This window comes from Phalaenopsis equestris, unplaced genomic scaffold, assembly GCF_001263595.1.
Source record: "Phalaenopsis equestris unplaced genomic scaffold, ASM126359v1 Scaffold000297, whole genome shotgun sequence".
NCBI lineage: Eukaryota > Viridiplantae > Streptophyta > Magnoliopsida > Asparagales > Orchidaceae > Phalaenopsis > Phalaenopsis equestris.
The window spans coordinates 4,586,492-4,603,500 of NW_018164739.1; the positions used below are offsets into that span (position 1 = coordinate 4,586,492).

Genomic DNA, 17,009 nt, shown 5'->3' on the forward strand with positions numbered 1-17,009 from the left:
ACATAAAAAGATGAATATATGCTTCAACTCATGTAGATCATTGATAAAATTAATGAGAAACATAATCTAGAATCAATTTGGAACAACTTTTAATAATCTGGGACAAAATTGGAGTATTCTAAAATTTGGGACTAAATTGAACACTTCTAAATATTCGGGGTACTATTTTTGCCTTGTATATATGTATGTATGTATGTATGTTTTAAATCTAGTATCAATCTCAGGTCAAATTCACTGCACTCTAAATTTCCAATTTTGGGAACAACTGGAACATGCAACCAGTAAACCTTTTATTGAAGCACTAAAAATAGTGTTTACAATGAGAAATTCTCCTTCAAAATCAAATAAATCGAATCTAATAATAAAAAAAATAAGGTGGCATTTCAAGGAGAATTTTCTCCCTTCAACTCGTATAAGTAATGAAGGATGAGAATAGGTTTCAAATGACTGGCCTTATTTCTCCCAAGCCACCCTAAAAGAAAAGTTGCTCCAAGTCCACGCCAAGTTCAAGCTTGTTACTTTTTAATTATAAACCTGAAAAAATTAAATTAATTTCAACATTATTTATCATGCTAAATCGTGCCCAACATATTAATATCACCTTAAGCAATAAAATTAAAAGAAAGAAATTGATGACCAAATTATTAGGAAGACTAAAGATGCTTGACCAACCCGACAAAACAAGACGAGCAGCTTTGCAACCACATAGGAAAAAATTCAGGTCAAAATGGGTCTCAAAATTATTACATTTACTTTAAGATATATATAATAAACGAAATCAATCAAAATGTGAGTTACACTGTTCTCAAAACAAAACATTTTGAGATGTATCCCGATGTAGTTTTATTTATTTTTTATTTTGCTGAATTAAAAGGGTTATTGAATTAAAAAAAAAAGAGTTTTCGTACAGAACTTGGAGGCTTGTTGGCTGGCACAACGAGGTACACATTCGACTGCCCTATTACTTAGGTGAATGATAGGTTTTATTTTTTTTAAATACGTCATTGAACAATAAATTATGACAAAAAGGGTCTTCCTAATAATTTTGTGTGCAGATCGTTTAATGATCTTAGCAATAACCATGTGAAACATAGTGAGATCAAACGAGAAATACAAAATAATCGATCCATAAAAGCTAAATCCTCATACTGAATACATAGAAGGGAGTTTTGCTCCTTTAGTGATCAGAAAGTAGAATCAATAAATCATACCAAACAAGAAAATAAATAACATAAGAAAAATTTTCAAATTGTAGGTGTCAGCTAACATCATGAAAATCATAGTTGTTAATATCTTGTATTCAAATTCTACATATATCAAAGTTATGCCCTGAATCTCACCATTCAAAAAAAAAAAAAAACAAACAAAACTAGCAAAAACGCTGATTTATTTTCGCAACACAAACATTTAAACACAAAACTACTTTTAGCAACATAATCTATCATTGCTATGCCGTGTGTAAAAAAAAATGCCAAAAAAATTTAAATTCCTCAGAGAAAAGAATGGTAAGATCCAAGTCATTTGATATTGCTCTTTTTTTTTTTTTTTAGTCTCTCCTTACATCCTCTTCCCTAATTTTTCAGAAAGTTCAAGCGTTAGCAACCATATACATAGAGCATCAAAAAAAAAAAGAACCAAAAACTTGAAAAGGTAAAATATATTATTAAAATTCTAAGAAAAAGCAATAAAAGCCAAAAATGATACATGGCGACATATAAAATAGATTAAAATGTGTGTGATTCATATTTTTGTGAGTACAATTCATAAATATTTGAAAGTGATTTACTCATGTATGAAACACTCACCAATTGACAACGATCAGCCATAGATTCAAGGTGCTTATGCCCCTTTTGAGAAAACGAAATGACCATTGACACCAAAGAAGTTGGCAAGCGCAAACACAGCAGACTCTGATAGAGCTGACCCTGGACGGAGGCAATCAGGTAAGTTCGGAAGACATGAAGGAAAATATTCCTCTTGCTGGAATGTTAGGCTGTAAAGCGCCAAAACAGATCGACAGAAAATAAACCTGCCAAAATCAACGAGTAGTTGTTTAAAGATGTATCAAGTATGACGATCCTTGTGGAAAATAATTTTTGCTCGACAAAGAAAAACATGTTGCTTTTTGGGGATTTTACCGTACTTTTGGTCATTCTATTTTTATAGAGGAGGTTTGTACTCATTTTGTTGTGTTGGAGACAATTATAGCTACCATAAAATCATAATGAAGTTCGCAGGAGTGGCAACAAGACATGGCCGTCGTTGGGTGAGCGTGTATTAAATTTTTTTGAATGTTTTGTGTGTTGATCTTGTGCCTATTTTTTGTTTTTTTCTTTTTTCAATTTAGGCAATTGAATTAGGTTATTCCTACTTACCAACACCGGTTGACATCATATAAATGCCAAACTTGGTAATTGGAGCATTATTTGAAGTTGAAAATAATGTAAATTTGATGCAAACAAAGCAGTGCAAATGCCCTGCATGGAAAAATTCAAAATATAAATGGCTTAGGGATGAATAAACTGAATCCTTTTTTATGGGAATTAAACTCTGGTAATTTTCAAGATAAATACAGGCAAAGCTACAATATTTTTCATATTTTTAATGCAAGGAGAGCCACAAAAAAGACATTGCAAGTTCGAAGAATAAAATGAAGTTGCATAAAGTACTAACCTAACAAGATGGAGATGTTGCAAAGAAGTGTAGTTATGAAAGTTGATAGTTAAAATACCGTAGCTATAAACCCACAATAGACCAAACTTCTAGGTCAAAATAAAAATTAAAGTCAAAAGGGATTTGATTTATATAAGAATATTGATATATGGGCTAATGCTTGGATTATATTTACGCACTAAAAATCTTGCAGATACATCTATAAAGCATGTTGAACATAAAGCCCTCCTATTGTGTGCTTGAACCAATGGGAGATCATGTAATGCGAATGAGTTTCCAAAAATAGATGTCCTCGGCTTGGTAGCAGCTTGGATAAGCCGAAGGGACCTAAAGAGCCCTTTTTATCAATGATAACCCCTCTAATGAGATGACAGAAATTTAACTAAGGAATGAGAAACGAGACTTCAAGGTCCACCCCACAACTAAGGGAAGAAGTATTTAGATTATTGAAAAGCTCTACCCCAGGCTCCCAAGAAATCCCAAAAAAACTTCCAAAATAGTCATGAACTACAATGTTCTATCCCACCTCCACAAATTACCAACATTACAAACATCAACAATATCTTCATAATATCTAAAGACAATCAGATATGCTTATCAAAGCTTTGCAAAAGCCTAAGTAGCACGAAGCATTCTTTGTGAATTAGAGCATAAATGAGGCCTATACAAAGCATTTTTTCATATAACAGAGCAGAGCAGTACAAAGCATTAAAGATTTAAAATCGCATAGCTCGTTATTATAATCACTTAATGGCAAACATTTTCTTTAAAATTATGCTCAATATTGGCCGAAGTGTATTCCACTCGAGCAGCAACACCTCACCAGAAGAAATAAGCATATCCTATTAGTTTACTTTAGTAAACTCAACTCTTCATGCATAAAATATAATGAAACTTTCAAGGAAATATTTTAATATAGGTTTTTACATACATAGCACGTGAAACAATAAAATTTACATTTTTGACACTCGAAACTTAAATTTTACGGGTTAGGCACTCCGTCTTTTTCCCGTTCCCTCTTCCGTCCCATAGTTGGAAAATCCAAAGTTGTCAGAGTTCATTAAATTGCCAAATTACCGTTGTTTGCATCAACGCGGCCTCCAGGCCGCTAAACACAGCGCATCTATGCTCAAAGACACTCTGAATCCACTATGAGGATATCCATGCCACCTATACCTGATGACTGCTGCTTTAGCCATCCGTTGCAACCTGCTCCACTAAGGTTAAGTCAGGCGAAGCATGCGCATGCCAGAAGAAGAGAAGGTCGTGGCCACAATGGAGAAACCTCAAACTATGCCTGTGATATCAAAATTTCGCACCATTCTTCGTGGAAATTCGTTGCGGAGATTTGAGACCCCACGGGCAGATTCGGGGTTGGCTCGTCACTTTCAACACTGCTTGGGAGGTCGCGAAGGTCTGTGATTCTATCGCCATACAGCTCCGCGGCTCCAACGCCACCATCAACTTCTCTCCTCTACCGCCGGCAATGAACCACTCTGTCTTTGGTGGTTATGATTCCAGTGAAGACTCAAACAACACTTGCTCGCTTATCCCTGTTCTCGGAGGTTTCCCTTTCCTTGTTGCGGAAGTGGAAACTGGTTTGCCTCAATCTTCTTCCTCATCATTTTCTAAGGCTAAAGTGGGAGAAAATAATGTTGTTTCAAAGAGAGCAAATGCAAGAGAACGAAATCACAAGCGCTTCAGATTGTAATCTTATTCCTCATCTTCACACCCTCGTCTTCCCTTATGAGAGAATTAACGAAAAAGAGAACGGAGAAGAATAGCGTGCTATTTCTGTGCTTATTAGAAGATTTTAGGTGCTTTTTTATGTAAATATATAAGTTTAGATGTGAAATATGTGAATAGGAAGGTTTTGAGCGTTATGTACGTAAAAACTCCTTTAATATATCAATCCAATTTTAGATAAAATCTCCCATCATGGAATTGCATAAAATCATAATTAAATTGATCTCATTTAAATGGCAACATTTTGTAGTTTTAGGAGTGTTCGTGGTTGTGGATTGTAGTGAGGAAACTGCAGATGGTTGGGACAATTATTAATGGCAGGCGAGGGGTCGACTGGTTGTTGGAAGGGTGGTGGTGACGGATGGCAACAAGGTGGGAGGAAACTGGGTGGTAGGCGGCTGCCGGAAAACAATGAGGGGGTTGTTTTTTGGATGGTTGTAGAAAATACGGTTATCGAGGCAACAGAGGTAAAGTTGCGGCGAAGTGGGAAGGTCAATGATAATCACCACCTCAAACAAGATACAGTCACCTGATTTATTAAATAATAGAAAATTTAAGCGGTAGTAAGTCGTCGGATACAACCCTAGAAGAGAAAATCTGGACAATGACGACCGTCCAGATAAAAAACAAGAAGGAAAACACCCTAAAACATGATTACAATTGTTCTGTTTCATTTACATGAAAGAAGAAACGAAGAATCGAAGAAGAATCGAGGAGTTGGGCAACCTATGAGGAAGGAGAGGAAGCGAGGGAGTTTGATTTGGGGGAGAAGGAGACAAGCAAAATGGAGGGATAGAATGAGGGATAGAAAGAAATGATGAAGAGAAAATAAAGAGGGGCAAAAAGGAAATCATCTCCATATATCTCACATGACTGGTCACCACTCGGTCCTCAACGTGGGAAGCGAATCATCTCCATATACTTTGGCTTGCTTGTTGGCATAATCATTAAGATTATTTTCTTCTATGTTCTTTTCAAATTTAAGAAATAAAAATATAATGGTCATGTACAAGATTAAGGAACTTCTCAGAAGAAATGAAGGAAAGGTAAAATTCTTCAACATTAAAAAAAAAGAATACAAACTGAAGGATAAACAAATTTAGTGGGGGGTTCAGACAGTTCACTGGACCAATGGGCAAAGGCTAAAAGCACATGCAACTAAATGAGTACAAACATTTCAAAATAATGAATAAAAGCAAGCTGAAGAAGTTACCTAAGAAGAAGTCGCCTCAAAAATGGATCGCCCAAAACCCCAATCCATATTGGATGCAGTTCACCACATGCTAGTAAAGCATTTTCCCATTCATACAACGATGATAAAAGTAACTCTTCAGCATCGTTATATGTTTCCTGAAATAAATTGTCCAAATAAGCACTGAACAAAGCACCATAGAAGTGTACAACCTTGAATCAAAATAAACCTTAGCAAAATCAGGCAGCAGTTGGTCATTCCAAAATTACAAACATTTAATGAAAAATTTTTGCCATTTCCTTATATGAGTACAAAGATTAAGATTGGCAATTTATCTTCCAAGGAAACTCAGCCAATGCAGAAATAAATAAATAATTATTTCTTCTAACAGCAAGTGAATAAGCATGGCACGATAAATTTCCACAGATTTGTATAGATAGTCAAAGATCAAAATCAACAATCTCGATTTTCTTATTTTGGAAGCCCATGTTTGAAATATAAAAAGATAGAAATATTACAATTTATTTATATTTCTCTGGTTCACTCTGAGAATGGCATTCATGTGTTTATATTCTCTCTGGTTCACTCTGAGAATGGCATTTATGTGTACATAGTAGAAAAGAATATACTTGCCATTTCCAAGTTAACGCCAGAAACACCCAGCAAGATGCAGAAAGCTTGAACTGGAGCTGTTAGGAACAATGTGAATTGGCTAATATTTTGATTGCGGGGAGACTCGCTAGTAGCTCCCATGGCTGGAGCCTGAGATTTTGGAGAGAGTAACATAGCCATGGTCTCTCCTTTCTCATCCCCATGAATGACCTGTGAAAAATCCATTCTTCAGCTCAAAAACTTGTCAAACTGTAACCTTGATGATTTCAATACTGTTACATGTTTGATGAATGACAACCAATAACTCAAATTAAGGTGTATCATTAAAACAAACATAATACTAAATCAAACTGAACCATCAAGATGCATTTTGTTCAAACAATTCCCTAACATGCATCCTCACTACCACCCTTCTTCATGTTACCACCTCATGGATCCCAGACGTCCACCTTAATTTCTGCCCTCTTTTTTACTTTCAAGATGATCTGTAAGATTCCTGCTACCAACCCACCAATTCGTGGGGCTATTGAATCATGTGAATTCACATATTGTGTATATTTCCTAGGATAAAATAAATTATATACATGTTAGAATGAAAGAAACAAGAAGCAATTCTACAATTCCAGTTAACTCAAGGAAAATCATTTATAAGAGTCCTCTCCTCTTTCTTTCTTCGTGATTTTTAGAGATTCTTCAAATTTCTTATTCTTTTCAACTCCGGCAAACACACTGTTGCTACATTTTCTTTCATGGGTTTACTCATATTCCCAACGTAACTCAAGTTTCCTTAAGATTGAGGGATGCAATTCAAACGCAGCATGAGAAGTAAAATCTCCATTAAATAAACCAGTAAAATGGAAAGAGCTGTGTGAGTCACTGCAATCGGTTCGCTTGTTCTTCAAGAGAAAGGAAAACTGGACGGTTTGCTTAGCATTGTTCCAGAGTAAGAAGATCCCAAGTAAAGATTTTGGATGAAAAATGCTCTTTGATAATGTTCTGGTTATGAAATTCTATGATTGCGGAGATAAATGAGACATTCGTGTTCCGCAATTCAACAACAAGAATATGAGATAACATGATAAATCAAACATATTTCAAAGTTAAAAATATTCCACAAATCTATTTAGCTAAGACCAAGATATTATACATAAAGTAAGAAGTCCATCATAGAATATTCCAACCCATTGCAAAGCCTATGGCAAGAGATGAATCATTTTCAACTTATCCAAATGTAGACCAAGATATTATACATAAAGTAAGAAGTCCATCATAGCATATTCCAACCCATTGCAAAGCCTACGGCAAGAGATGAATCATTTTCAACATATCCAAATGTAAGTAAAGATACAACCTTCTTAAATAGTTTGTTTAAAAAGCTAAAGTATATGGTTTCTTTGTGTTGGATTAAATGTTGAATTTGATGTTGTAAGCACATAAGTTTTTAAAAGCAAAAATTTAACATTACTAAAGGAAGTCTTTGTCGTCATCAAAAGAGAAGGAAAAAGAAAAATCACGATCACCAGCAACCAAGTGGGGGGCTCAGCCTTCGTATCAAAGGTTGTTGACACCAAGAACTTCGAATCGAAGCCCCCTCCTATTGAGGATAACAAGCAACCAACCCTATCAAAGATGATTAATATGGCTACTAAAAGGTGCACATATTGCAAAAAGACTCGACATGCTCAAAAAAAATATTAAAACAAAGAACATGTTGGGAACTTCTTGGTAATCCTCAGAATCAACATTGGACAGCACAAGAAAGACAAGCAAAACAGCTAAGACATGTATATATAATATAAGCGAGAGTAAGTATACCAACAAATCATTAAATGAATTCCACAAATAAGAAATAAAAATGCTAAAAAATTTGTTATGCATATTGGAAATAGCATCTGACACAAATACTTGTATACTAGCATTTTTAGGTATCACATCCTCTTCCCATGCCATCAAATCTCAAAATTGCCCATTTTTAGTTTCCAGATCATTGATACATGAGCTGCAAATCATATGAATAAGGCCCCGTTTGGGACCCCAGTTTTGCGGCTTTTACATTTCGGAAACGGAGAAGTGGCATTTGAGAACCCTTTTTATTTGAGCATTTCGTGGATGGGGAGCCGCATTCGGTCGAACGCTAAATGGAAGGGGAAGAGGGCATTCCGCGGCTAAAATTCTGTTGCGAGGTACCAAAGATGTCGTTGTCCCTTTGGAATTCTGGTAATCTTACTCTTATATCCTCACATATACCCCTCACCACTCTCCTCCTTTGTCACCTGTGCCTTTAGAAAATATGAGCAAAAGATCATCAAGCACTTTGAAAGTTTCACTCTGTTATTGTGGCGATAGGTGCGTTTAGTACCAACCCAGAAGGGAAGACGGCTACGGGAGAAAATTTTATCGTTGTTCCCGAAACAGGACTCCTGCAGATTGTGACTACTTTTGTTGGGTTGATGACACTGACAAGATACCTCCAGACCGTGATCAATCGATGAGAGATGCAGGGATGGAGAGAAGATTGTCCCGAAGACTTGATCATTGAGATTTCAAAACAAATATCATTTTAGGCTTACTGATTACCGTTGTTGTCCTCATTATTATAGTCATTTACTTCAAATAACTAATCCTTTTTTATGTATTAGAGTATTTGGGACTGGACTGTTAGTTTTTTTAGCAATAAGACATCATTATGTTATTTAGTTCCTAATATTTTAAAAACTGTACTTTTTTCAATATATTACATATACAAGGGCAAAATAGTTTTTCTCATCAGAAACAGCAGCAGTACATCAGATCTCTCAAACAGACATTTCTTTCTTCATCAGCAGCTTGCTAACAGCTCCAAAGCTCTTCTCTGGGAAGCAGCTTTACAGCAGCTTCTTAAAAAAAATAGCAGTCTGTCACAAACAAAAAGTCCCACATCGGTTGGGTGTAGGGCCGAAAAGCAATATTTAAGTCTTGGTCTGTCCACCACTCCGAAGAGTTTTTTTGGGGAAGTGACAAGTGGTATCAGAGCAGATTAATGTCTGTCAGGTATGTGGACTCTCCATGGTCCAATGGGACCCTCAAAGGAGCCGATCTGAGACAAAGGCGTCACATGATTGGGTGGAGAAGAATGTCACGGACAAAAAGTCCCACATCGGCTAGGTGTAGGGCTAAAAAACAGTATTTAAGTCTTGGGCTGTCTACCACTCCGAAGAGCTCTTTTGGGAGGTGACAAGTGATATCAGAGCAGATTACTGTCTGTCAGGTGTATGAACTCTCCATGGTCCAATGGAACCCTAGGTGGAGCTGATCCGCGACGAGGGCGTCAAGTGATTGGGTGAAGGAGAATGTCACAGACAAAAAGTCTCACATCGACTAGGTGTAGAGCCGAAAAGCAATATTTAAATTTTGGGTTGCCCACCACTCCGAAGAGCTCTTTTGGGAGATGACAAGCCGCTTCAAACGCACCCTAACTCATCTCATAAATTTATTTTATATATGTGTCATCCTAGCAACAAGAAAATCATCATTATCAATGGATCCTTAATAAGAAAAATAGATTAAAATATATTCTTATAAAGAAATCTCTCACACTCTTAAATATCCTTCATGAACCTATATTATTTATTAGTAATTATCCATTCAAAACCTAAAGATTCTAAGTATAGTATTGAGTTTTTATCTCATATTGTGTCTTTAAAAAAATGAGTACAAAAAGTATGATTACGATAGCTAAAAAAAGGACAACCTCTAGTAACTTTAGAAAATCCAATAATCAAGAAAACTCTGTCTAACCTTCAGTATTATCTCTCCTTCCAGAAAATCTTAAATTCAGTAAAAATAGAATCTAGTTTAAACACTTATTTCTTATTCATGCATCCTTTATTATTTTCAAAGCTATGTTCTTTTTATTATTCAAATAAATTAATATTGAAACCATAAATTTATCAATTTTACAAAGAGTTTATTTATTTTTGTCTAATTCATAATATTTATGAGGATCATCTTCTACGCTTAACATATCAGGAGCTCCATGCTTTGTATGCATAATGAATCTTTTGATTAAAAGAAAAATGATATGAGCATCACAATTCTCACCTTTTACAATATGAACAGATATCAATTTGGTGTTGAAATGAAAAAGAAAAAGGTTTAAAAAATGTCAAAGTTGACGCAGAGCTTAGTCTAAACCGGGCAGTTCAGCAAGGATGGTGCAGTCCAGTATGTATAATGAATCTTTTGATTAAAAGAAAAATGATATGAGCACCACAATTCTCACATTTTACAATATGATCAGAAATCAATTTGGGGTTGAAATAAAAAAGGAAAAGGTCTAAAGATATCAAAGTTGGAGCGAAGCTTAGGCTAAATCGAGCAGTTCAGCAAGGACGGTGTCGGTCCAGGAGAACTCCCCACCCCAAACCCAGTCCAGTAGAACGCTTGTTGAGTTAGGGTTTAGTCTTGTTTTCTTATTTCAATTTCTCCCTCCATGCATTTTCCATTAATAGGTTCATATCTGAGGACAGATGGTGCTTCGGCTATATCCCACTCTGAACTGGTGACGACCTCTACCTAGTTCCCCCACACAATCCCTCTTGAGGCCATTGTCTTTCAGTCGGTGCATGTCCTTCTTGCTACCAGCCAATGGCCACCCTGCCACCTCCTTCCCTTCCAGATCCTAGTCGCTGACCGCCCAGCTACCTCCCTGCTTCCAAACGCCAGCCACCCTACCAACTCCTTCCAACCTGCCTTCAACCACCAAACACCCAAACCCCCCTCCTTCCCTGTTTCCAACTGTCGGCCAACACTCGTCGTCCCAGTTGTCATCTCAAACCATCCCCATTCAATCCTTCTTACCTACCAAGTCGCCAACCTTCCTTCCTCACCCAGTTAAACCCCTCCAACCGCGACACCACCACTCTCGTATATGAAGTGTCATCAAGTTGAAGCAGGGCGCCTCCTTTTGGTGGGAAAACTTGAAGAGGTAGACGAAGAGATAAGGCAGTGATAAGATTACTAAGTGAGAAAATATAAAGAAAGAAATGCAGAGGAAAAATCTTCCACCTTTTTACCGCCAGCATATGTTTCTGAGACTCCACCACATGCAGCAGAAAGACCTATCAGTTGAGGAATTCACAGCGCAGTTCTACCAGTTGCGAATGAAGTGTGAGTTGGTCGAGCAACAGGAACACACCATAACCCATTATCTAGGGGGTCTGACCCGCTAATCGCAATGTTGTGCAGTTACAGTCATATTGGTCACGAGGGCATATTCAGATTTTAGTTTTGAAGATGGAAAGATAACAGAAGCAGAGTAGACAACAATCTTCATTTAGTCAATCACATACAACTACAACAACTAACAAGGGAACCTTTGGAGGAGTTGGTAAAACGGGATAGGGAAGTGGTAAGACAGATCTGAGTGAAAAGTATGCGGAAATAGGTAGCTCACCCAATAGAGTGTCTGCCATGAGGTGTTTCAGATGTTATGGCTACAAACAAATAGAATCTAATTGTTTCACAAGCCAACTTGTTTCATTCAAGGATCAGGTCGTCGTCGAGGAAGTGGAGGAAGAGGAATCAGAGGATAATCCAGAGGAAGAACGTCAACTCCAAGGTGACAAAGGAGAGATGTTAGTCATATGGAAAGTCTCACGAACAGAACCGAAGAGAGATAAATCATGACTGATACACAGTATCTTTTACACCAAGTGTGCAGGAAAGGGTGAAGTTTGTAGTTTGATTATCAACGGTGGAAGCTGTGAAAATATAGTATCCACGTTGATGGTGAATAAATTGAGATTGACCACACAAAAACATCCTCATTCATATTCCCTTAGATGGTTAAAGAGGGGAACGAGATACGTGCAGATCAATAGTGTTTGGTTGAATTCTCAATTAAAAATCAACTACAGCAGCAAGTGTGGTGTGACGTAGTTATTATGGACGCGTGACATATTCTGTTGAGGAGGCTTTGGCAATCCGATCGCAGGACTCACACAACAACTTCAAGAATACGTACTCATTTAAAAAGGATGAAAAATGCATCGTGTTATTAACTATCAAGGATGCTAGAAATGTAAACAATATCGACGAGGTGTTAGCCTCGAGGGACCTTCATGCTTTTGGGATGCTCTAGTGGCAATAGCATTGGTCCTACTTGAGGGAACTAAGGAGGAGAGTGAGATACTAGCATCGATATGGTCATTACAACGTGACTTCCAAGTTGTGATGACCAACAGTCTTCCAGAGGGATTAACGCTGTTGAGAGTCATTCAGCGCGTCATAGAACTCATACCTGGATCAGTATTATCAAACTAGCCCGCCTATAGATTGAGACATATAGAGTACCAATCCCTGTGATATCCCCGCCCTGATGGTACCCAAGAAGGACGGTTCGTGGTGGATGTGAATTGATAGTAGGGCCATCAACAAGATTACTATCAAGTATCGGTTTCTCATACCTTGTTTGGATGATCTCTTAGATTAGTTGCACGGAGTCACCCTCTTTTCCAAGATCGACTTATGCAGTGGGTACTACCAAATCCAGATGAGACCAGGGGACAATTGGAAGACCGCTTTCAAGATGTTGGTCCTCTGGTGAAACTTCCATGGTCTCTCAAACAAAAGGTGGCAGACATCTATAAGGACTACGTAGCACCACACCTAGTTTTGTAGTTGGCCACCAATCAAAAACTCTACTAAACATCTTTGGTCGATGCTGACACGATTCTACTTCTTCAGCCACGCCAGTGAATACAGTTGAGAATGTCTTTGAGTCCTGAGGCCCAATTTATCAATTAGTAAGACATATCGCACTACGAGCGCTTCTCCTTTATCTAGTAGAAGACTATACACCTCACCATGGTCCTCAGCTGTCTCCTCATTGCCAACTTCCAAAGCGCCCAGATCTGTCAGGGTGACTAATCGGCTCGTGAGATAGCAGAAGGCTATGTGGCCATAGTCGTTGCAGCTGAAACACTTCCTGGCCAATACTATATTGGAGGAGCTACCTTTATCCTGTTTCTTTGCACTCTGATCATGCTTGTCACTTCCTTGTCCAAGCTTGCTAGTTCCTCCCAAGGTACCCTTGTCGGTAGTTATAGTTGACTGCTTGACTGAAGATTACTGCCTGAAGGACAACTGCTGCTTTCTCAGTGTCTGCTGTCTTTCTATCTTCAAGGCTAAACTTTGAACATCTCTAAGTGGCGAATAAGATTGCAGTTACACCACATTGCTAATAACGAGCTTCAAACCCTTCAGATAATGGGCTATGGTATGCTTCTCTAGCTTGATCAAATCGAACATCATTTTCAATTGATCAAGCTGCTCTGTGAATTTTTCTACTGACAGATCCCTCTATTGCAAGTGGTGGAGCCTCAGAAATATATCTTGGTGGTAATCGGGTGGGAGGCATTTCTCCTGCATCGCTTTCTCAATCTTCAACCAACTAGTAATCTCATCGTCGTCTTCCCTTTCCCTCTATCTCTGTAAGTTCTCCCACCACAAAACACTTTTCTTCAACTTGATAGCAGTTGATTTGACCCTTTGATCTGGCACGTCCTTATACTCGAAAATCAATTCAACAGATTACAATCAATAAATAAAGTCTTCTAGATCCATGCCTCCATCAAACTTTGGCAAATCCACATTAATGTTGAAGTCTTTGTGCCCTGCAAATGATATCCCCTCTCTGAAATTCTCCCTATAGAAGGGATTCGGATATCCCTTTATAGGCATCATTTGATACTGGATTCTGAAACGTTGTAGTCTATCTTCTTTATCGCTGAAATTCTCCCTATGGAAGGGATTCAGATCCTCCTCTTTTTCTCCCCTTCGAAACTTCAAATATCAATTGAGGGTAACCTCCACTTGGGTCATCTTATCAAACTCCATGAGCCTCTAATGAAGGCGACCAAGCTCTTGTCGTATCTCTTCTTAAGCAGGCTCGAGCATATATCTTCCTGGTGGCATGGTTAGGGTCTAGGATCTGTTAAACAAAAAAGGGTATATGGTGGAAGGAAAAAAAAAATTTTTGATTTATGACGAATGCTAGGAAACCAAGGATAAGACTAAGGTTGGGCTAGCTCTGATATCAAATGATACTGGAACTAGTTTGGAAATTAGCAAAAACAAAAGCAAACTTTATTAGCACTGACTTATGGATACAACACCAGACAAACTGGAAAGGATAATATGACAACAACGATACTCTCCGGCTAGGGGCCGGAAGAGAAGATCTGAGGATGGTGGTGGCGTCTGCGATGTGGTTGCAGAATAGTAGTTTTAGGGATTAGGTAGAGTTGGCGTGGAAGGTGAGGGTGCATGAGGTTGGTGACTTGGGGTGAAGGGGATGGGATAGGTGTCTGTTGATGGGGCTTGGGAGAGGATGGACGATAAGTGGGAGTGCAAAAAAAGGTCGGGAGGGTGTTGGTTGGTGGTTTGGAGGACCTGACAACAATGATTGTTGCAAGTGAAGAGATGGGAAGGGGCGGGTACATGATTGAGAGAGCTGGACAACAAGGGCAACTGCAGGGAAGTGGAGGTCGGCATGCTGGATGGTGGCCAGGAGAGCTGGACTGCAAAGTTGTGATAGAAAAGGTGTAGGGGGCGGCAGGGCAGTTAGAAGAATATTGAGAGACCAACGGCTAGGGTGGGTAGGTGAAGGAGAAGGTGTAAAGAAGAAGATAGGAGAAGATACAACGCTGCTACGGAGAAAGATACAACCAAAGAACCACCCATCATCGGATACAGCCCTAGCAAGAGGGAAGGAGACTTCAAGGGAGAATCTGAAATATTAATACAACAGAACATAACCCTAATTCTAAGAAACAACGCATATATATACTCCAAACAGGAAAAAGCATAAATTGAAAGGTATGGAAAGGGCTAGCGGCATTATCGCCCTTCCTAGTTGTCGCTCGGTTCCCTGGGAACCTAGACCCGCAATCTCTGGACCAGTTCTGTTGATCCAACTGCAAGCAGGTTCAGTCGGCTAGCCTCCTAAGCCCCATGTGTTCCGACTCTCGAAGATTGACCCCCCGAACGATCCTCTCGAGACACATGCGGGGGAGGGCAACTAATGGGTTTTGAATATCTCCCAGAATTTTTTCTCTTTATCTGGACTAGATCAAGAAATCCTTTGATCAATTGGTATCCAGTGAGGTGATGAGGTGTGTGAGCTGTCGTGTTGTGTGGAGAAAGAGGAGAGGATAAAGTAGGTGGTGGCTGCTCTTCATCTGAAATAGTCAGATGTTTGTGAGAGATCCTTTATACACAGGGCTTGAATAAAAAATGGATCGATTGAACTAGTTTAGGTATGGTGAAAAAATTTTGCATAAGAAGTTGCTTTGGTTAAGTTATGTTTCGGTCGAAGCGGCGATCGACCCCATTGTAAAGTACTATATATTGAGTTGGTTTTCAAGCAACTTTTGTGATTTTAAGATATTTTTATAAAAAAATTATTTTCCTGCCTCATTTTTTTGTGTTGATGTGATTATTATGTCGGCACATTTTTCAAACCGTTATAGAGCACAAATTTTACCTTTGCACAATAGGTGAGCTTCTTCTATTTCCCTTTATATATAAAAGGCACAAGGTTGGTAACGTTACGCTTTATTCCACCATTTTTCTTTCTTTATTATTTTTTTCTTTTTTCTTTCTTCGTGCTTTGCTTAAATGGCTCTGTGATTTACTCCGAAGAACATTAGGTTGGTTGTGTAGAACAATCAATCATGGATGACTAGAGAAGAGGTGAATTGCTTACAGGTGACTTGCATCTTCAATCCCACTGTCAATCTTCATATCCCTCATGAGGCTGACTGAGATACCTCTCTGTACGGTGCCTACCTCATCTTCTATAAGCACCAATTTCATTCCAAACTCCGACTACCTTTTTATAAAGAGTTGCATGCCATTATTGCCCATTAATGTGTCATACTACGGCCAGATGATGCCCAACTCTATGGCGGTTATGATAATATTTGTTTTCTTATGTTGCCAATTAGAAAGTTCGTGGTTGGTCAAGCTCCATAGTTATATGTTCTCATTTTAGGTTGCCCCGAAAGGATTCATTCAAATTGCCTTGGTCGACAAATTATAACAATTGTGGATGGAAAAAAGGTGAACGAATAGAAGCCCCATCCTTGCCTGGGTTCTTCCCCTTTTGAGTGCTACATCTAGCTGTCCCGTCTGGCAATGCCCTGACCAAAGCAAAGAAGAAAGTTTTGGCTAAAGCATTGTTAAAAGCCAACGATGTAGAGGGTGTTGATTGTCGTTCATCAATATCTCGATCAAACAATTGTCAACCACGTGCTTCAGCTGGAAGCGTTTGATCAAATAACCGAGGACTTGAAAGCCTTCGACACTCAGGAGGTCGAGAGGGAGGCTGCAGTTGTTGATCAAGTGGCCAAGAAGAAGGTCAGTGTGTTCGCTTGTTCATAAGTTGCTTGCCCTGAAACAACTCAAATGGCGGGCCGACTGAAATCCATGGTGGATCTTACTGAAGAAAATTTGGAAGATGTGGAACTTATTCATTATGTTTTTTAATTTATTTATTCTCTTTCAAAGATTAGTCATAAACGAGCTAGACCTCATCAAGAAGACAACATTTTTTTGTCTGCAAAGAGTTCCCTGTCGGTTGTAGGACTATCAAGTGTGCAATAGCAAGAGGCTTGGAGAATACCTAGCTGGGTGAAGTCAAGCCGTCATGAGGAGGGGCTTCAACAAAAGACAAGAAGCAACATCTATCGCCCCTCGGTCAACTACTCAATATATAAAATAGTTATCTATATATATATATATA

General features: G+C 38.4%; 1 protein-coding gene across 1 annotated transcript in view; it reads right to left on the bottom strand.

The window, feature by feature from the left end:
* Positions 1-269: 269 nt before the first annotated feature.
* LOC110025265 (protein SCAI homolog) overlaps positions 270-17,009 on the bottom strand; it is a 49,090-nt gene continuing 32,350 nt past the window's right edge. Inside the window, 4 exon segments of the mRNA XM_020725649.1 lie at positions 270-534; positions 1,806-2,029; positions 5,633-5,769; positions 6,245-6,433. Of these exon segments, the coding sequence (XP_020581308.1) occupies positions 1,840-2,029; positions 5,633-5,769; positions 6,245-6,433 (516 nt within the window). The 3' untranslated portion in view covers positions 270-534; positions 1,806-1,839.